General features: G+C 43.6%; 2 protein-coding genes across 2 annotated transcripts; one reads left to right on the top strand and one right to left on the bottom strand.

Moving 5' to 3' along the window:
• LOC8055593 (L-ascorbate oxidase) lies at positions 5,932 to 8,152 on the top strand. The gene is made up of 2 exons (XM_002462239.2): positions 5,932 to 6,770; positions 6,899 to 8,152. The coding sequence occupies exons 1-2, from the start codon at positions 6,015 to 6,017 to the stop codon at positions 7,853 to 7,855; spliced, it is 1,713 nt and encodes a 570-aa protein (XP_002462284.1). The 5' UTR covers positions 5,932 to 6,014; the 3' UTR covers positions 7,856 to 8,152.
• LOC8055592 (heavy metal-associated isoprenylated plant protein 23) lies at positions 19,346 to 20,576 on the bottom strand. Its single transcript, XM_002460085.2, has 2 exons — positions 20,087 to 20,576; positions 19,346 to 19,951 (listed from the first exon to the last, which is right to left on the bottom strand). Exons 1-2 carry the CDS (start codon positions 20,253 to 20,255, stop codon positions 19,635 to 19,637), a joined length of 486 nt encoding a protein of 161 aa, XP_002460130.1. The 5' UTR covers positions 20,256 to 20,576; the 3' UTR covers positions 19,346 to 19,634.

The following is a 21,425-nucleotide window of genomic DNA, read 5'->3' as shown; positions in this document are numbered from 1 at the left end:
GTATTCCAGAGTATCGATTTTCCATAGGGAACGTGAGTGTACTAATTAAGATTCAAGATCGCCCAAGAATAACTATATAATTATTTTTGGTGGGAAGAGAGAAAGTTTCCTAAGAGTTCTCTAGTTGATATAAGAATCAAGAATTACTTCAAAGATTATTTATTTCGGGACATCAGAACACTAACCACAGAAAGAGATGAGAAGGGGGCTAGGAAACTCTGACTACGGTCCCTAAAACACCGATCCGAACGAGGTGGAATACGTCGACCGTTAGGGCTGTCACTACCCTAGGGTTACCACAACAATCCGCAGGATTGGGTGCAATTCTAGATAATTGCAAGACTAAACACCACGTCTAATCTATTAATTACTACTCTAGCGTTGCAAAGACTAGAGCACTTAATGCAAGAGGGAATCCAATAAATAACTTGAATGTATATAAAAGTAATTAAAGAACTTAGGAATTATGAATTGAAGAACTTGGAGAACGATGAAGAACGAACCAGTTGCTGCAAAAGTACAATGTTGAGTAAGATCCGACAGATCCGGCTCCTCCTCCGCTCCCCTCTTCTCTCTCTCCCCCTATTTTCTAGATTACAACTAGAACTAACTAGAACTAGAACTAGAACTAGATGAACTAGAACTAGAACTAGATGAACTAGAGGGATCCTCTCTACTTGGATGAATAATTGAAACCCTAGCTTTGATTCTGTAGAAGATATATCTCCTCCAGGGGCCAGGGGGCCTGCTTATATAGCCCTTCCAAATGAACATGGGCCGTCGGATCAAACCGAACTTAATCGCACGGTTTTCCTTAATCCTTTAGGTCGGTGGAGCATGATCCGCGAGGCGAGGCCTGATTGGCCGAGATACCTGGGCGGGCGCCCAGTCCCCGGGCCCGCTCGTCCTCCCGCTCGTTCCCGTGGCTTCTAGAGTCTTCTTGATGATAGAAAATTGCCGCACACGTTAATGTCTCTATGTAAACCCGACGTGTGGGCCTTTCCTCCATATTTCCTGATAACCCCCTACACCAAAACTCGTGGAATTCTGTCAGATAAAACCCTTAAGTTTGGGTGTTGGTTGCATTTGGATCCTTTTCTTTGTTTATTTGATAATTAAATTTGGTACTTAAGGACCGTCAACAGCCGCCTCCACCTGCTCTGTGTCCTGGTCATCGCAGTCGATGTGGGTGCAGATCTAAACCTGCCCCGACAGATGCCGAGCTCATCGTGCCATGCTCCACACAATGTTTACACCACGAGGGATCACATGCTACCCACGTCGACGCTCCATACTTCCATCTTTGTCTCGTTCTCACCGCCAGACACCGCCTTGAGCACCATGTAGTGCGGCGTCATCAACAGACCTCCACGTGGATAAGGCCACCGGTGCCCGCACATGCCACCATCCTGAAATGCGCTATGCACGTGCGCAACAACGCCATCTCGACGTAGCCTTGGCTTCGCCGCCATACTCTTCTTCCTCATTGTCATCAAGGTGGTAGACCATGAGCGCTTGGGTGTGGCTGCGATGGAGTAGAAGCACGACCTCACTGCCATCCTCTTTCTCCTCTCCCTCTCGACTCGAGAGATGTGGGCGTGGCGGAGGGGATGGGAACAAAGTGCAGTGGATGCGGTTACTGACAGTACACCATGTCTCTTTGCCAATCGCTAGAAGGTTTAGCCACCGATAGTTGGGTTAGATGGCATAGTGAACGAACAACTAATTGGGACTTGGACTAGTTGTTAGCTCATCCACTAGTCCACCTGTTTGGATCCTTATGGGCTAAACTTTAGCTAACTAGTTGTAAGTTGTAACACTCTAAAATATGCTTGTTTTTAAAATAGTTGAATTTGATTTATTGAGTCAATTTTTGTGAGCATTAAAATATAGGAAAATTTTTGGGAAGTTAAAATTTAATATAAGGTTAGAAACATATTTTGATGCATACATGGAGCAGCATTCTATTTATGTGGTGTGAATATACAAAAAAGATTTGATTTAAAATACAATTTGCAAATGTATTTAAAAATGGGTTTGAAAACTAAAAAAGAAGATCCACTCTACCTCGAATTCGGCCAGGCCTGGCCCATCTTTTTCCCAGGCCGTGCGCCACTCCTCCCTCCTCGTGGGCTGAGGCCCATCCAGCTGACCCCCCTTCTTTCCCCCCCTCACCCTTCACCCGCTGACAGGCCAGGCCCGCCTGTCATCTCCCTCCTCTCCCCAACCGCCTCTTTCTCTCACGCGCAGAAGGCCGCAACCGACGCCGATCTCCCCCGCTCCCCACTCCCCACTCTCTCCCCTGTGCTTCGCTCATTTTGGATGCGCCCAAGCCAATGTTGTTCCCCTCTGCTCCCAATTTCGCCTCCTCCCTGACTTTGCTCTCGCTCAAAGCTCTCGGAGAACCGCCACCGGAGCTCAAGATCCGGTGAACCCCGTTTACGTCGCTCCGTTGCCTTGGCACTGCCATTGAGTACCGCGGTGAGCTCGCCTCCTTCTCCTCTTTCTCCCCATCCCTCTCCCGCATCGAACGGTGCTTCATAAATCCATTTCTCATGAACTCCGACGGGCCGGCCATGGCACCATCGCGAACCGCCGTGGAGATCGCCTTCCCCGGCCGCGTTTTACCCCGGGGTGGATTCACCGTGACCTCCTCTCTCTCCCAGTGCTTTCGCTTTGGAAAATCATGCCCGGGAGAGCCCGCGCGAACAACTCCGGCGACCTCAATGCCGCCGGCAATGGCTGCCGCCGCAACCTTTCCCAACTCCGGCCGCCAGTCCCCTCTCTCTCCCCTCCCATCTAATCTCGCCCGTCGATCTTGAATCTGATGGCCAGGAACGGCCCATACCCCTTCGGCCTAGCAAATTTTCTAAAGAGACTCTCCGTTTTATCGAATTCGAACCAGCAGTCCTTTGCGTAGTTTTAAAATATGTTTCCTGTTTTCGAAAACGTAAACCGACTCTATTGATTTCAAAAATACGTTTTCACTAATTACAGTTTTACCACTGAGTTTTTTAGCCATAAAAACTTCATTTTAACTCCGATTTGACCCATTCAAAGTGCGTCATATGAACTTTACGTTAGTAAACTTGGTTTAACAATTTGAAACCTTTTTATTTCGTGACCCTATTTAATTAATTACTTTTCTAAAGAAAATCTTAGAAAATTCATATCTTCTCCGTTTTAGCTCTGATTCAATCCGTTCAAGTTGCGTTAGTTTCATAATTTCATAAGCTTTGTGTTGGTACCATTGTTGTCTAGGTTCACCACTGTTAGGTTTCCTAGATAAATACAAGTCCGTAGATAGCCTTTGCAGACCCGTTTAATGCGTAGATTTCGTGTCGTAACTCCTTTTTGCGTGAATTTTGCGTTGATGTGATCGTAGCAGCGTGTAGATGATTTTGGAAAACTTTTATTCAAATTTATTTACTGCTGGTGTACTATTCTAATTGTAATCTGGTTTGCTTCGTATATGTCTGTCTCTGATTGATTGTGTGTTGATGATCGATGATCGAGATTAGACGCTGGGCGTTACTTTGGTGATCAAGTTCAGAGCCTTGGAAGCAAGTAAGGCCAGTAGGACCAGCAGGAGCATTTGGATCAAGGCAAGTATAGCATTTGGGTTTTAATTCTATGATCATTATCTTGTGACTAGATTAATATAAAGCAACAAATGATAATAATGACTTTTTAGCAACTTGAGGATTTATTCGTAAGTGATAACCGAGATGAAAGTGCAACCATGAGGGCTATGATGGCTCTGGCTTTAGTCAAGTATGAGTAATTTTTCTAGCTGGTTAGAGGTTACCCGCGTGGCGCAAATGTGGGATAGCAGACCGTGGATTCCCTGCGGGGTAGAATCACACGAACTGACTACCGAAACCAAGCGGCCCAAACTGGTTAGACGAACCTTTGAAAGACTTCATAGTGATCCCTGCCGACCTTCCTTGGTAGAGGGTTAAGAGGCTGATCACCTCTGGCAAAAGGGTAAATCATGACTCATGGGTAAAGATATACAACCTCTACAGAGTGTTAAAAACTGGTATACTAGCCGTGCTCACGGTCACGAACGGCCTTGGGGATTCTTACATTAAGGGTGATGAATCTTGTTATGTTAAGATACTCATTGTTTATTGTTTAATGCTCTACATTATTTATGTCACATTGATCATGAGACCGTGGGATCTATACTATCTAGTTGCTATACTTGCGGAGTTCGTCTTCGACTCAGTTTTGCTATCTCCCCCACACCTCAGGAGAAGTATTGGGCGTGTGATCAACCAGTCAGTTGGATCCTGTAGAGTGAAGTTGACACCCGAAATTTAGAATTATCTTCCGTGATTTGCTGCCTAAGGTTGTTTCTGATTTATTATGTACGCTATATAATTTATGCGTTGTCCTTTGATATTACTCCTTACTTGTAACTATATATGAGGTTTGTCTTCTAAAACTTACATATGGTGCATATCTGATTTTATTCTTAAAATCAGATGTTACATTAGTTCATGGGATTTAAACAAGCCCTTGTTTGGACCCTCAAAGACTAAAGTTTAGCCAACTAGTTGTTAGTCCAAGGTTCGTTGAAAAATGGTTGCGAGTCCAAGGGATCCAAACTGGCATAAGGTTTGAACTAGATATCATATATATAAAAGTGCAACAAGCATTAAATGCAAAGATAAAAACACACGTAAAGTAATTGGTAAATTTATCAGAGCTTGATAGTCCAGATCATGTATATAAATAGGTATTGTGTTAAGAAATTAATAGAGAAATTATGATTAGTGGTATGTATCAAATTTATCAAAAAAAACCTATGCTTATCTTTTCTTAGCATGAGTTGATGGGTGATTTAGGCAAATTAAAATACGGTTGGAAACCTTTAGGTCCCCTAATTTACACCATTGCATGCTATTGCTAGCTATCTATGGTTATAAATCCATGGACATGAGAGCCTGTTAAGATCGAAAAAAGAGGGATCAGATTCTTGCGAAGCATGCAGGTACCATCGTTGAACAACCTATTTACAAGATCTCGCTCTGTGCATACATTGGCTTAATCTAGCTATGGAGAGAGTTGTATCGTTGTAACTGATAACATTCGACGTCATATCGGAAACCAGGCGGCAAGTATTATGTGCAGTAGCTGTAATGTAATAAGAACTGCCTTTGTCTTATGGTTGTTCTGACCTGCGAATTTTCTAAAGAAATCATTGTTCGTTGTCTAAATTGTCTATTTTGAGAAGTTTGGCTTGGTTCAAACAAGAGTAGACAATGCTCTGCTCAATCCTTTTTGAAAGACGCGCTATTCAATGATGTCGAGAACGGGTCACGCAGGCAGCAGTGGAGATTTAAGACCACCTTTTAGGTTGCATCGCTGTGCATACTTCAGTTTGTATACCATTTCTGCGATATCGAAACCTGAATTTTTTTTGAGGAAATATCGAAACCTGAATTCGTATGCTAGGACCTCCTATTGTATCGTTGCAATCTTCTTCTTATTTACAATGATGTGTAAATCTTTTGTGTGTTTGAGAAAAAAATCACTTTGAATAAAAGGTGACGAACTCTCTCTGAGACTAGCTCTGCATGCCCAGCTCGGTTCGTGCGCCACGGATGCTAACGTTCGAGTCGGTTTCAATTTAAACTTGAATGTTTCAATATAAAACACCTGCTACAATTTTGATTTGTCCCTGATATGATCTTATATCCACATGCGTGTTGTTTGAATGAAAATATAATAGTACAAATTGTGTGATTCTGATTCCTATACCATTGCAAGTCAAAGGAACAATGCCATTTGCATTGGTCGGAACACGTACATCACTTGATATATTTGGCGCAATGCAATATGATATTGCTCTCAGGTTCTCAGCTCGCTACTACGTACTGTGTGTATAAATATGCAACCACAGGCACAACAGCATGGGAGCACCTCGACACACAGCAGCTACGTACTTGCTTCTGCTTAGCTAAAGGAAGAGCGCCGAGCGGCTGCTCTGCTGAGTCGTTCCGGCCATGGGCTGGCAACCCCGGCTCCTCTGCTGCCTCTTCCTGTCCCTGTCGCTGGCAGCGGCCGCGCGCGCCGCCGCCACTGTTCACCAGGAGTGGGAGATCAGCTACCAGTTCAAGAGCCCCGACTGCGTGCGCAAGCTCGCGGTGACCATCAACGGGCAGACGCCCGGGCCGACCATCCGCGCAACGCAGGGCGACACCGTCGTGGTCACTGTCAGGAACTCGCTGCTGACGGAGAACGTTGCCATCCACTGGCATGGCATCCGGCAGATCGGCACGCCGTGGGCGGACGGCACGGAGGGGGTGACGCAGTGCCCGATCCTCCCCGGGGACACCTTCAACTACACCTTCGTCGTCGACCGCCCGGGCACCTACATGTACCACGCGCACTACGGGATGCAGCGCTCGGCGGGGCTCAATGGCATGATCGTCGTGAACTCAGCGCGCGGCGGGCCGGACGGCGAGCCGTTCACGTACGACGGCGAGCACGACGTGCTGCTCAACGACTGGTGGCACAAGAGCACCTACGAGGAGGCCACGGGCCTCGCGTCCGTGCCGATCATCTGGGTCGGGGAGCCGCAGTCGCTGCTCATCAACGGCCGCGGCAGGTGGTTCAGCTGCTCCAGGATGGCGGCTGGGGCATGCAACGCCACCCTCCCGGAGTGCGCCGCGCCGGTGTTCGCCGTCGTGCCTGGCAAGACCTACAGGTTCCGCATTGCCAGCGTCACGTCGCTGTCCGCGCTCAACTTTGAGATCGAGGTAAGCACGACGTTTAACTTTCCTCTCCTTCTTCTCAATCACTTTTTGAGAAATCAAATGATTTGAAGTTTTTAACTAAGAATTTTTTTATGACTATAATAATCCACGGTATGCATGGTTTGGATAAGGGCCATAATATGACGGTGGTGGAAGCCGACGGCCACTATGTGAAGCCATTCGTGGTGAAGAACCTCAACATCTACTCCGGCGAGACCTACTCCGTGACCATCACGGCCGACCAGGATCCCAACCGCAACTATTGGGTCGCTTCTAACGTCATCAGCCGCGAGCCTGGCACCCCCACCGGCACCGCCATTCTCAGCTACTACAGCGGCCGCAGCAGCCCGCGGAAGCCGCCGCCGACCACGCCTCCCACGGGTCCGGCCTGGAACGACACCACGTACCGGTTCCGGCAGAGCGTGGCGACGGTGGCGCACCCGGCGCACGTCCAGCCACCGCCGCCGCGCGCCGACCGCACCATCCTCCTGCTCAACACGCAGAACAAGATCGACGGGCGCATCAAGTGGGCGCTCAACAACGTCTCCTTCACGCTGCCGCACACGCCCTACCTGGTGGCCATGAAGAGCGGCCTCCTCGGCGCCTTCGACCAGCGGCCGCCGCCGGAGACGTACGCGCACCAGGGGTACGATGTATACGCTCCGCCGCCCAACCCCGCCGCGACGGTCAGCGACGGGCTGTACCGGCTGCAGTTCGGCTCCGTCGTCGACGTGGTGCTGCAGAACGCCAACATGCTGGCGGCCAACAAGAGCGAGACGCACCCTTGGCACCTGCACGGGCATGATTTCTGGGTGCTGGGCTATGGCATCGGCCGCTTCGACCCGGCGGTGCACCCGGCGTCGTACAATCTGAAGGACCCGATACTGAAGAACACGGTGGCGGTGCATCCGTATGGGTGGACGGCGCTGCGGTTCAAGGCTGACAACCCCGGCGTGTGGGCGTTCCATTGCCACATCGAGTCTCATTTCTTCATGGGAATGGGCATCGTCTTCGAGGAAGGCGTTGAGCGCGTCGCTCAGCTGCCGCAAGAGATCATGGGGTGCGGGAAGACCAAGGGCGGCCACTAGTAGGAGTAATCATCAACGGGCTGAGGACTGATGCTCTTCAGCAGCTGCATCATTGGTTGCTTTCATTCTTTTGTTTCCATACAATCCATCTAATGGTACGAAAGACCATCAGTCTGGAGGAAGATAAATTGTTGCACTATGTATTTTTGTTTCATCAATGTTTCAAAATCAAATCCAGATGATAAGATTTGTATGGTGTTTAGATTCATAATGTTACATTATATACTGAATACTGAAATGAGTGACATTATGTATTGAAAATAATGTTCTCATGATCAAATGAAAATGCACATGTGTTGTCTCCCTTTTCCCTCCATTCTTTGGCTATTTTGTTCATGTTTACTAAGAACATATGGGGATGTCTGTTTAATTAGAATGCAGGAATTTGGCATCATATAAGATTTTAGTGAATTGGCTAGATCAAAATGAAACCCAGATATGCATGATTTGTATGGGTATTTAGATTGGTAATGTTACATTATATACAGTCCTTATACAGTCCTGAAATGAATGCCATTAATTATGTATTGAAAATAATGTTCTGATCAAATGAAATGAACACATTGTTCTAGTTTGTTCGCAATGGATAAAAATTTACAATGCACATGTATATGTCTCCCTTTAAATTTCTCCATGGTTAATTTGTTTGGTTATAAAATTTGTTCATGATTACCAACAAACAATATATGAGGATGTCTGTTTAATTAGAATACAGGAACTTTGAATCATCAGATTTTAGTGAATTAGCTTACTGCAAAATAAATACTAGTTTATATTTATGGATGCCATATACTCCTATATGATTCCGGAACAATGCCATGTGCATCTTTTTACAGGCACTGCACGATTCTCGGTGATTTTTACAGGCACTGCACGATACTCGGTGATTTTTACAGGCAATGCACTGCATCTTTAAAGAAAGTGCTGGCCTGCCGGCTTTACTGGATCGAGAGGCTGATGAGCTGAGCTGATCAGACAGCTTTGAAGCTAGCTGTAAAACAATCCGATCTCGCGGTTTTGATTCTGCAGCATGTATCACGCGCCGTCCAACTTTGATTTTTCAGTCATTTTGTCAGATGTGGTCTGGAATCATTTGATGTGCACATCACGGACGGCAGATATATAGTCGCACGTACTCAAGCTAAAAAAGAATAAGAATCACATACACTGTTGATTCTTAAATTTTTTGAGACGGTATCATCTATTTAGTTCCTAAACTTTAATTTTAGTTATTATTAGGTCCATAAACTTGTCTCAGACTCTAGCACTAGTCCAAACGAGTTTCAACCTGATCGACATCTGCCTGGAGAAAGAGCTGCGGCACACGAATTACAAGAAACTCAAAGCTGACCAAAATCACCCCTCTGCGCGCATCAACACCACGGGCCTCGGTATCGTGACCCCTGTTCTGCCTCTACCAACTTCTAGAAGGATCTTGACCCATGAGTTCACCATAATATCTTTTTTAGGGGGAGTTCACCAGATCTTGCGATCGCTTTTGATTGTCTTTGTTTGCCCCCTAATCATTTAGTGCCTCATGCAGAGGGCCTGCATGATCTCTACCTTTGGGCCAGGAATCTAGGGATAGTCAGATACTATGCACTCAGCATTTTGTGATGCCATGCTTGATGTTTTCATCATGAAAGAGCATCTTCAGGTAATCTCCTCGGGAGTCTAGGTTTTGATAAGGCCTTGTTTAGATCTTTTTTTTTTAATTTTGACATTATAGCATTTTCATTTTTATTTGATAAACATTGTCAAATCATAGAGTAACTAGGCTTAAAAGATTTGTCTCGTGATTTACAGGCAAATTGTGCAATTAGTTTTTATTTTCATCTATATTTAATGCTCCATACATGTGCCGCAAGATTCGATGTGACAGAGAATCTTGAAAAATTTTTGTTTTTTGGAGTGAACTAAACAGGGCCAAGGAGGTCACCATCAGGGGGAGCCAGGTGGCTCTTGTGATAGTGCGCTCGCATTACCACAACAGACATAGGCCCTGTTTGGTTTCCCTTGCTAAATTTTAGCCAGCTAAAATTATTTTAGCTACTCTTGGGTGACTAGTGGGACTAAACTATTTAACTCCTTTTTAGTCAATGTGTTTGGAATTTTAACTACTAAAGTGACTAAAGTTTAGCTGGCTAAAATTTACCAAACAGGCCCATAGAGTTGATTGACTGGCTTGCGAGCCCGCCCTTTCCTAGGGTTTCTGAGTAGCCACCACTAACCTCGTCGACCAAGTGAGCCTAGAAGATATCAGAGACAAACTTGTCTGCTACTGTAATGTATGCGCAAAAATGTTGTGGTGGGTGTTTGGCCCCTTTGGTTATGTTTAACACTTTTCTTAACTTTGTTGTTTTATGTATGTTTGCCTTAACTTTTATGTACTTTCAGATTAGGTAGTAATCATGGGCATATTAGAAGTTGACCTTGTGAGGCGCTGTGTTATATGATCAACTTGGGTTGAGCTCGATGACATTGCTTGAGCGATAGTTGAGGGAGATACCAAGTGACGCAGCGACATATGCCAAGTGATGTCGTAGGTCAGCGAGGACACTGCAGGGACACCGAGTCATGCTACGGAGGGATGCCATGGGGGAGAGAGAGGGAAGCCACATGGATGCCAAATCACGCTGCAGGACACTGAGTGACGTAGGTGGAGGTCTAGTGACACAGAGTCACGTTGAGTTACATCGTGAGCAGCCACGGGAGGTCAACAGGTGTGACAAGGACACCATGTTGTGTCACAGGAGAGCAAAGGATATTGGGGATGCCGAGTCATGCCTTTGGGACGCTGTGTCATGTTTGTCACATGCCGGTTTTTCCACGGTGGTGGGTGTGATTTGGTCAAATTCCATGAACATGAATACTCAAATACATGTCATGTCTCCATGTCATCTATTACTTCATAGACATTCAATCAATCATACTCATGGCTATAATCCTATAATCAATTAACATTCATCAACTAAACACTTATTTAAGTGGTTCATTACATCATTCATTGGTAAAGTAAATAACACAACAAAGAGGCACATATGCTAGTCATCTAGAGAAAAAAATGAGTATTAACCTTGGTTGGGATTCATGGTGCTAAAATATTTATTGTTAAGCCAAACAGAAATGTTTAGCAAAATTAAAGTGTCATTATAGTTGCAATAGCAAAACAATCAGCAATACCAGTAGGCCCTCTGAAAATGCTACAACAGGTTATTTAAAACCTTTCGGCTACAAATACCCCAATACCTATCTAGAAATTACCTATCATTGACAATATGAAAAGAAAATAAATTCAAAATACTCAATACCTGCTTCTCCATTGTCCACCTGTTATTATGGGAAAATGAAGCCAAGTGCATAAATAATAAATAATATAATGGCGCACTCTATGCATTCAAAAGATCAAAGATGTGAATTTAGTTAAACATAGGAACAAAACGTAACCATCTCTGCCTCCAAAAATGAGATAGACCTTGTTTAGTTCCAAAAAAATTTACAAAATAGACGGTGTAGCACTTTTGTTTGTATTTGACGAATATTGTTTAATCATAGACTAACTAGGCTCAAAAGATTTGTCTCGTAAATTACAGTCAAACTATGCAAATAATTATTGTTTTTATCTATATATGCTTCATGCATGTGCCGCAAGATTCGATGTCACGGAGAATGAAGTTTTTTGCAATTTTTTTTTGAACTAAACAAGGCCTATGCAATTACACAATCTGCGCTAGTCTAGGGATGAGTGCAGCAAATAAAAAAAGAGTGAAGATAGAAACATAGTTCTAACATATCATTAATAAGGCGTTGAATCTACCAAACATAGTTTATTTCAGCTTATCTGCCAAATCTGTCAGCTATTCAGCTTTCTGTCACTACAAAACAACAAACAATGCTTTTAGGTATGGCTTTTCTATCACGTGAACATGCTCACGTTCTTCCTACTATATATGAAAAGAGTGCGGTTGATGGGCCAATGCAGATGCTCACTCTGCAACAACAAAATGGCATGGCAGTGTCAGGTTGAACAGCATTGGACCTAAGACTGTCATGATGATATAGAATTAGGAGATGAATTTTTGGAGCACAAGCTGCGTTGAAACCACAAAAAGTACAGTAATACCCGATTTTTTTTGTCTAGCCTTGTGATTGTAGAGGCCCCCTCGCTAATTAAAGTGGTTCAAAATAAAATATGCGGAAGAAAAGATTTAAGTGATACGGAGTCGGAGACGAGAAGAGAATAAAATAAATAAAATGGAATTGCGTAAAATAAATGGAAAAAAGTCTACATAACCCTCCAAACTATCTAAGGTGGAATACTTTATCTCTTAAACTACAAAACCGGATATTCTACCCCCTGAACTTTCAAAACTGGTCAAATACCCCCTCGAGTGGTTTTAGAGGGTGGTTTTATTTATTTTCTTTTTTATTTATTTCCGCTGAATCTTTGAAAAATCATAATAAATCACAAAACAATCATAAAATAAAAAATTTAATTTTGTTGGACTCCTGATGATTAGATCTACATAGTGAATGTATAATATGATATACTTTAATAAAAATTTTTTTGTTGTAGCTTTAAATCTATTTTTTTCTGTAATTAATTCGAATAATTCATATATGTAGTTCCTATAGTTCAATTGTGGTAAAATTTTTATGGTGGGCTCATTATTCTATGTTTGAACTATGGTACAAATCTCATACTCATTGGATCACATATATCTTAGTTATAGATAAAGCACAGATTTAACAAGAATAAAGCTAAATAAATCTATAACTAAGTCATACATGATCCAGTGGGTATGAAACTTTTGTCATAGTTCAAGCATACAATAATAAGCCCACCATAAAAATTTTACCACAATTGAACCATAAAAACTACATATATGAATTATTCTTATTAATTATAGAAAAACATAGATTTAAAGCTACAAAAGAAATTTGTATTGAAGTATACCATATTATATATTCATTTTGTAGATATAATCATCAGGATTCCAACAAAATTGAATTTTTTATTTTATGATTTTTCTTTGATTTATTATGATTTTTTAAAGATTCAGCAAAAATAAATAAAAAAAGAAAAAGACAAAACCACCATCTAAAACCACTCTAGGGGGTTATTTGATCGGTTTTGAAAATTCAGGGAATAGAATATCCGATTTTATAGTTTGAGAGATGAAGTGTTCCACCTTAAATCATCCAGGGGGCATTGGAGTCCTTAAGTTTCCCAGCATACTATTTGGCCCATGTAGAAATATTATTTGATAGGCCTCAGTCTAGGCTTCTGCACTTCATCTGGGCTTCAATTAGATGGGCCTACGGAAGAACCCCTGAGATGGCAGATCATCATCTGTGGAGTCTGGACCTCCCTAAAAAAAATCTATGGAGTCTGGACTGTAAACATGTTAGGGTTAAGTGGCGAGTACTGTTGGTGTTAATCGAGTAAGCTTGCATTTTGCTTTAAATATTCCTAGCATATGGAAGTTTCTGAAATGACCTTTTGCTTTGTAGAATAGAGGACTAGTGTCGGCAACGAAATTCTTCCCCGAAAAGAAGGGGACGGAGGACCCGTGGAATTAAGGAAAAGCTTCAGCTCAATATTCCTGCGTCGTTGACGCACATGCTGAATACAGTGCATTTTGGCGCACAAAGCGTGCAGTATATGGCAATTAATATTTTGAGGAAGTTTCTACACTTTCAACGGAGCGTTCTAGGTTCAACTGCGCACTTTTTTCACAATTAATTTGAAAAAAATGCTTATTAGAGATAGTTTGTTTAAACTTATCAGCCATTACTTTTAATTATGGAACAATATTATATTCACTTAGAACAAATCAGCATCAGGATGAGCCGCAGAAATACAACGACAATGGAGAGGAAAAAAGAAACTAGAATACAATAGCATAAATATATGAGTGAAAAAAAAGACATAGCTATGATGATGTGTTCGCCAATGAAAAAAAAGGTTTCTCATTATGGGCCCTCTGGCTTTGAGATAGATAATTCACTTGAGACCTCTAAGGCCTCTTTCAGAAAGCAGGAAATTTTTCCCTTTTATATTTTTCTATAAAAGACTAATTTCTATTAGAAACTTGGACTTCTTTTTTTGTGAAATTCATATGTTTCAGAATAGCCTAAGAGTATATCTTCAATACAATCGAGGAGCCTAGCTGGAGGTGGTTGAAGCATATATCACGATATACTTATAGGAGAAATAAGGAAGAAACTCAAACTTGGAGCTTAGTGGGGAACAAAATCTTTAGAGACCATTTGCTTCCAAAAGATTAAATACTTTCTATTATTTTTCTCACATGCCTAAATAACCTACACTTCATTCATCCTTTATTAGTTTACTAATAAGCATCTTTATTCGTTAAAAATATAGGGTCAATTCCCTAAAAAACCATTATAAAAGATCCAAATTCCATATGGACCACCCAAGTTATCGTGACCGTCAGGACATCATCTCTCTATATTCCTGTCACGACCTCCCTTACCTAGATTACAATTAGGATCTCAGTTGTTTTCAAAAAAAATATCAGTTTTGCAATTGCTTTACTCTATCTCCGCGAAGAACTATTTTGGTGTCATTGGTTATGGTGGTGTGGATCCTACCTGCTCACTGTGTGCCTAAACTGTCAACCTCTCCAACATGTATTTATGCTTCATGTTTTCTTCTAGAGCCACCCATTTCTCCACCCTTAATCTTCCACCACTCACCATGCACCACCACATCGGCTTAGCCTGCTAGCACCACCTACCCGCCCACATTGTCATACGGCTGCCTCACTCACACCACAATACTAGTCTGCTCCCCCGTGGCACCAGACCACGTTGACCTGCTCTATCCATACCGTTGTAACACATTGGCCTATCCGCATCACCCTGTTCGCGCTGCTCAATTGAGGTATAGCTGTCGGTGCTAGGGATGATGCTCCACACCTCCAAGGAGGGGGCAACAACATACGGACTGACGCTAGGAGTTAGTGGGATGCAACTCTAGCTCCTGATGACATACGACACAAGACATTGCATCTTTGAATCAAGGTGGCGGATGATGGCAGCGCAAAAGGCAACGATCTCAACATGCAAAGAAGACAGAACAGAGAAGCCAAGGGGAGAAGAAAGGAGAAGAGAGATGTAGGCACAAGTTCCTACTAGCTACCGCCAAGGTGTTGTACCTGATGCTCCAGCTGCGTGTGGTGTACTAGTAGACTATGCGTGCTCCCACACTACGCCAACGACCATGTCCGATTCGTGATGTTCTTAGGCCAGTCTCAATGTATAGTTTCATGGCACAGTTACCAAGACTATAAACTAGGTAACCGAGCTAGATGAGTTTTATGGGGATGAAACTTCTCTCTCATCTGATGAAACTCCTTCATTTAATGACCCTGCCAAGTCAGCAATTTTGCTTATGTGCCACCCTATTTAATGTGCATGACACTCTCATGAAACATGCATTGAGACTGGCCTAGCCATCGCTTGACCTAGAGGCTAGAGCTTGTGATGACATGCTCACCAAGACCAACATCTCTACGTTGGACATTAATATCCTGGTGCTGAACTATAAGCTATTCTACATGGGTCGGGAGCACACATTGCTGCCCAACTATTTGTTCCACATATGGGGCGGTGTTCCTATCCACCAACAACAAATTCATTCATCCAGGGCAGCAACGTAAAGAACTACCTACTATAGCTCACCCTCTTCCAGTGCAGACGCGATGCGACAAGGGCACACTCCCTCCTCTCCCATGCTATCTATACATGTAATCAGATTTGAGTCTTTGTTCCATTTTTTGAGTAGTAGAAGAATAGAGAAAAGAGAATTTTAGGGAGAGAGAAAAAGAAGGAGGAGATAGCCATGGCAAAAATACATTTCAAACCTCTGTTAGTTGTTGTTTTAGCTAAATTATTAGATAAGAGTAGCATAGAGGAAGACATTTGAAAAATGATTTCAACTAAGAAACTAGTCATATACAAGATTTCTTCGAGTAATCAACTTTGTTTTATCTCATTTTATCACCCAAGGTCATTTTAAAAATTTATTTGAAATTATGAAAACTTAAAAGAAAATTTCATGCCTTAAATTATTTCAAATGAAAACATTTTGAACTACAAAGTTACTGATTTCTTCAAGTATTACAAGTTTTAATTAAAGTTTGAAAAGTTATGAATTTTATAGTGGCGGACCTATATATTTTTGAGGTGGCCAAATTACTAACAAACTCTAGAAATCCATTTTTATTAGAGGTGGCTTCAAAGCCTAGCCACCTCAAAAAATTAGTTTGAGGCGATTCGGTTTGCCAGACACCTCTAAAAATAGATGGTATTTGTAGAGGCATTTGAGCGTTCTAGGTGCCTTTATATATATATATATATATATATATATATATATATATTGTTTTTTACACGTAGGAGTAATTACTCCGACGCGAGGTGTAGGTTCCGTGCAGCCAGTCCCGCGGACCGGCGGACGTATAGGTACCGTATTGGGCTAACGGATTTTGAGAGGATCCGATAAGGAGTGGGGCATCGCATGCAACTAACGGATTGATTTTAGTTAAAAAAGCAATAAAACAATGTATTTCTGTGATATCGCCGCATTGCTGACGTGAAGCAAGTAAAGCAAAGTACCAGTACGTACTCATCGATCCATATGTACTGTGGCGTATATATTTTGTTTCACGTGAGTATATTAGGGATACTTGTTGGTCATAAACATATTGTAATTAAATTACGAGTACATACTTATCTATATTGATCAAAGTATGAGTACATACGCAAAAGCAGGTAGTATGAGCCTGTACTTGGAAGTATATCTATATACTCAGGAGCCTGTACTTGGGTTACTCAGTATATCTATAGTCTAGCTGGTTTCAAAATTGTACTAACAGGATTGGGAACTATCTCGATTTAAAAATAATATACATATAATTACATACTTAAAAGACAGAAAGGAGTATATCCGTGCGTACGTACTTACTGATGATTGCATGATGATTTACATACTTATAAGGCAAAAAGAGTATGCGTGCATACATATCCATAATTAGTATATGCTTTTACGTGCATATACTAATAACATATACGTAGTAAGTACGCCCATATACCTCATATATTAGTATGTGTGCATACCTTTTTCATAAAGAGTTACATACACGTATGTGTACATACTTTAGAATATAGCAGTATTTATGCATACTTTTTAAAATAGAGTATCTATACATATTTTTTTTGTTTTTCTAATAGAGTATCATACGTATCTCAAGATTTATAGATAGTATAAGTGCATACTTAAACATTGGAAAACCATTATTTTAATAGTTGGAACATTAGAACAGTATCAAACGATAATCTAATCCATGAAGTATCAATTGATACACATGGTGGCAATGGCAAGAGGCGTATGAGGGCATGGAGGGTCACCACGGGGAGAGAAGTTGCCGCAGCCAACATGGAGGATGTGTCGTTGTCACATCTACAGAGGAAGCAGAGATGCTGGTGGGGGAGGCCGCCGGTGGTGGTGAGTGGTGACCCGCGCGGTTGCCCTGGCCCCTTCCACCTCACTTCTGCAGTGACGGCCTGACATCCGGCTCCGACGAGGCCAGCTCAGCCCTCCAAACGCCGCACCACCGGATCTGCCGCACCAGGGGCCGCGCCGTACCTGTGGATCTGCCGTATCACCTCCCAGAGGCCACCACTGCTATCTGCCATCGTGCGATTGGGTTGGGAGCCATGCCGTAGGAGGTGAGGAGGGAGCGCTGCCGTTGCAGCAAGTAGGTGAGGGACCGCTGCCGTCACAGCAGGGAGGGGCCGTGGTCGGCGCCGTCGCAGACAGGTGAGGATTGGGGCTCTCACCGCTGCTTGGCTAGAAGGGCATAGAGCGCCGCCACCGGTGGCGTTACGGTGGATCCACAATGGGAGGCTGCCCGCCGCCTCCACCATCGGTGGGATTAGGTTGGGGAGCGACATCACGCTTCGGATGGAGATTGAGGACGCCGCTGATTTAACGGGTAGTGATATGTGTTACTGCACCCGCTAAGCCAATTCACAAACGGGTGAAAGTTCCGTGGAAGAGAGGACGAACGCCGTCATCCGCCCATTAGATTGGTCCATGCGCGGGACTGCGACGCTTGGCATGCGTATATTACCTGGTGCGAGTAACTACACATCGGTGTAGAAGGGAATTTCCCTATATATATATATATATATATATATATATATATATATATATATATATATATATATATATATATATATATATTACTCTATAGCTAGCTACAAAATAACTTATTCTGTAGCCACTTTGAGTTACGATAATTACTATATTAATTTATGAGATTATAGTAATTCCATACTAAGTGGTTTAATATAATGTCATGGTAAATGTCTCCATGTGTTATAGTAACCCAATTATTGTAAATATGTATTGATATTATCATAAATTAGTATATAAAATTATCGTAAATGGAGGTGGCTACAAAATAACTTTTATTTTGTAGTTCGCTACTAAATATACACACTCGTGAACACAACTATGTATAGTGGTTAGTTTGTAGCACTATTCACCTAAGTGATCATTTGATGTCTTATTTAAATACCGTTTAAACTTTGCGTATTGAATACCACTTTAATCTAACCGGTCGTTTACCTTATTTAAATAACCGTTTAGTTTGAATAATAGCTAAACGATATGTGACCAATTGTTTATCAATTGGGGTTCGGTATAAACCCCTATATCCATCATGGGTTGATATGGGCCGTACCATCAGAGGTGACCCGGCTCACAAGATGAAGACGTGCGGCGCACGACGCTGGTCGACGTGCACCGCAAGGCTACAAGATATTATACCAAATAAGATATTTTGCTTGTAACTCTGTCCCTTCACAATATATAAGGAGAGGCAGGGGTCCCCTAGAGGATAGATCACATCATTACATCTCAAGGCAGAGATCTCGTTACATCGCATATCAATACAATCAGACGCAGGACGTAGGTATTACGCCCTCACGGCGGTCGAATCTGGATAAAATCCTTGCCTGTGTCTTGCACCACCATCTAGTTCATAGCTTGCGCACCTATCTGCCGATAAACTACTACCATAAGTATACCCCAAGATAGACTGCCGACTAGCTTTCGTCAACAAGTTCATGTTTTTATGCTTATCCATTCAAGCTACTCACATAAAAGACTTGCATTCTCTTTGTGATAATTGTCATCTTTTAGGCGACCCAACTCAATTATATCTATCCCTTGTGTATTGAATGGTGCAAAAGCATGTTAAGTTATAATAAATCATGCAGAGCAATCCAACTGCAGTATCAAGTACAGACACATCATAGGTTAATTAATAGAAAATCACACACACCAACCGATGCATTATGCATACATGCAACACAGACAACTCTACATATGAAATTTATAACAATCTAAAGGCGGTAGGCTAAGATTCGGCAGCACATGCAAGAAGGAGAGGAACCTTGGAAAAAAAATCTCTCTGCCACACGGATGCTCTCTTTTGGTTGTATCAATATACAAAGCATACAAACATATAGCTACGTACACATGTGCCATGGACATGAACATATATCCAACCGATCGAGACGATCACATATATATATATAGATATATATCTACTATATATATTTCTTCACATTTGTCACATCCACGATTTTGTTGTGTGATCGAAGAGAGAGAGCTGCGTGCACCCACCCACTGCGGCTGCACGGTCGATCTGTAGCTAGCTAGCTATTTGACAGTAGTAGTAATTTACATGATGGAGCATGCGTTGGGGTTGTCGTCGCTGAACATGGTGACGAGCCGCTCCTCCTGCGGGCCGGCCGCCGTTGGTCCGCCGTAGCTGGAGACGGGCATGACGGCGTCGACCCTGCGCACGTACCCCGGCGGCGCCTTCTTGTCGTAGGCCGGCGCGGCGTAGGGGTGCGCGACGAGGCTGTAGGGCACGTAGGGCCAGATCTCGGCCTTCTTCCCCGTGGCCTGCACCCGCTTCACCACCTTGTGCGGCTCCACGTACCCCTGCACCGTCACCTTGTACTGCTTCCGGTTGATCTCCACGGAGTGCACCCCTGATGAATCGATGCAAGAGTCATCATCATCATCATCATCATCAGATCAGTTGATGCTTTAAGTACAACAGAAGATACCGTTGTATTTCTTCAGAGTCGAAATCTGACGAAAGGGGAACTAGCTAGAATAGGTACCTTTCATGCTGGAGAGGGCGTTCCTGACTTTCATCTCGCAGCCGTCGCAGTCCATGCGCACCTTGAGCTCCACCGTCTGGAACTGCTTCCTCTTCTTGTACCGGCGCCGGCTGCTGCCGCCGCCGCCGCCGCCCAGCAGATCCGACAAGTACTCCAGCGTGCCTCCCATGGTGGCTTAGTGTTACTTCCAAGCACGAAGCAGGGACGGTCGAAGAAACACAGACTGATGATGATGAACGAATTAGCTGCTTCTGCTGCTCTGTTCTTGAAATGGTCACCGCTCACTCGCTACTCACAGTCACAGCGCTCCCTCTGATGATGATGAATGGTAGCTAGAAGAAGGTGGTTGCCTGTGTATATATAGGCCTAGCCTCCCTCCAGCAGCAGCTGTTGCAAGCAAACAATAATATCCAGGCACCAACCAGCTCACTGAGCTGAGCTGCTTCCTTGCAGGCAGTGAGGCCGTGTAGAGCTAGCCTATACTAGCCTAGCCGCGGAACCGTGTCTCGCTTTGCGGGGGTGACGCCCGCCAGAAGTTTCCCAAGATGCCTTGCCGCGGCGCCTGCCCGCCAAATGCACTGCCGCCCGCATCCGCATGCTTTCTACCTGTCCGCCCGCGGTCCGCCTGCCGAATTCAGCTCCGCGGAAAAAGCCAGCTTTGGGGTGGCAATCAGGCAAGGCAGTTTAATTATCCCCCTCCCCTGTGCTAAGCAAGGGGAGCAGAGCAGGGGAGGAAACGGACATGTCCTTGTGTCCTTTGTGTTGTTGCCGCTGGCTTCTTCAGGAGGTCCTCCACCACGTAACCATTTTCTGTCCACCATTTTCTTTACATTACAAAATTTCGTATGGTTGCTTACGCCTGAAGACAAAAGCCAGTGGACTTCTTCTCGTCTCCCTGCAGTTGGGTTTCTCTTGTCATAACATTTTTCTATGTAATAATTTTGTATAGTTGCTTATTACATGTTGCTGTTTTTTAGGGTAACTGAAGGCTAACAAATTTTGCCCTCATGTCATGCATGATTGCATTGCCCCTCAACTTTTGGTCCTCCTCAACTTGCTCCGGTTTTCTGGAGGCGATGAACCTGCGCGTGTAACTGAAAACCCCTGCTCATGCATTTGCCGTGGGCTGGTGTGAATGATGCCATTGCCATGCTGGTTGCTCAACAACTGGTGCTGGGCTGCCCTCTATCTGTTCTTCAGGCTTCAGGTACAGGTACTCAGGTAAGCAAGTTGGCAGCAGGAAGGTAGTAGTGGAGTCCCAGCAAGGGCCAGGTGTGTGCAAGGAGGGCTCCAGTCAGGGGCCGCCAACTGCCACGCTTCCTCCGCTGAGCTGTGCCAG

Source organism: Sorghum bicolor, chromosome 2, assembly GCF_000003195.3.
Source record: "Sorghum bicolor cultivar BTx623 chromosome 2, Sorghum_bicolor_NCBIv3, whole genome shotgun sequence".
Classification (NCBI taxonomy): Eukaryota; Viridiplantae; Streptophyta; class Magnoliopsida; order Poales; family Poaceae; genus Sorghum; species Sorghum bicolor.
This window is presented reverse-complemented; position numbering and strand designations above follow the sequence as displayed.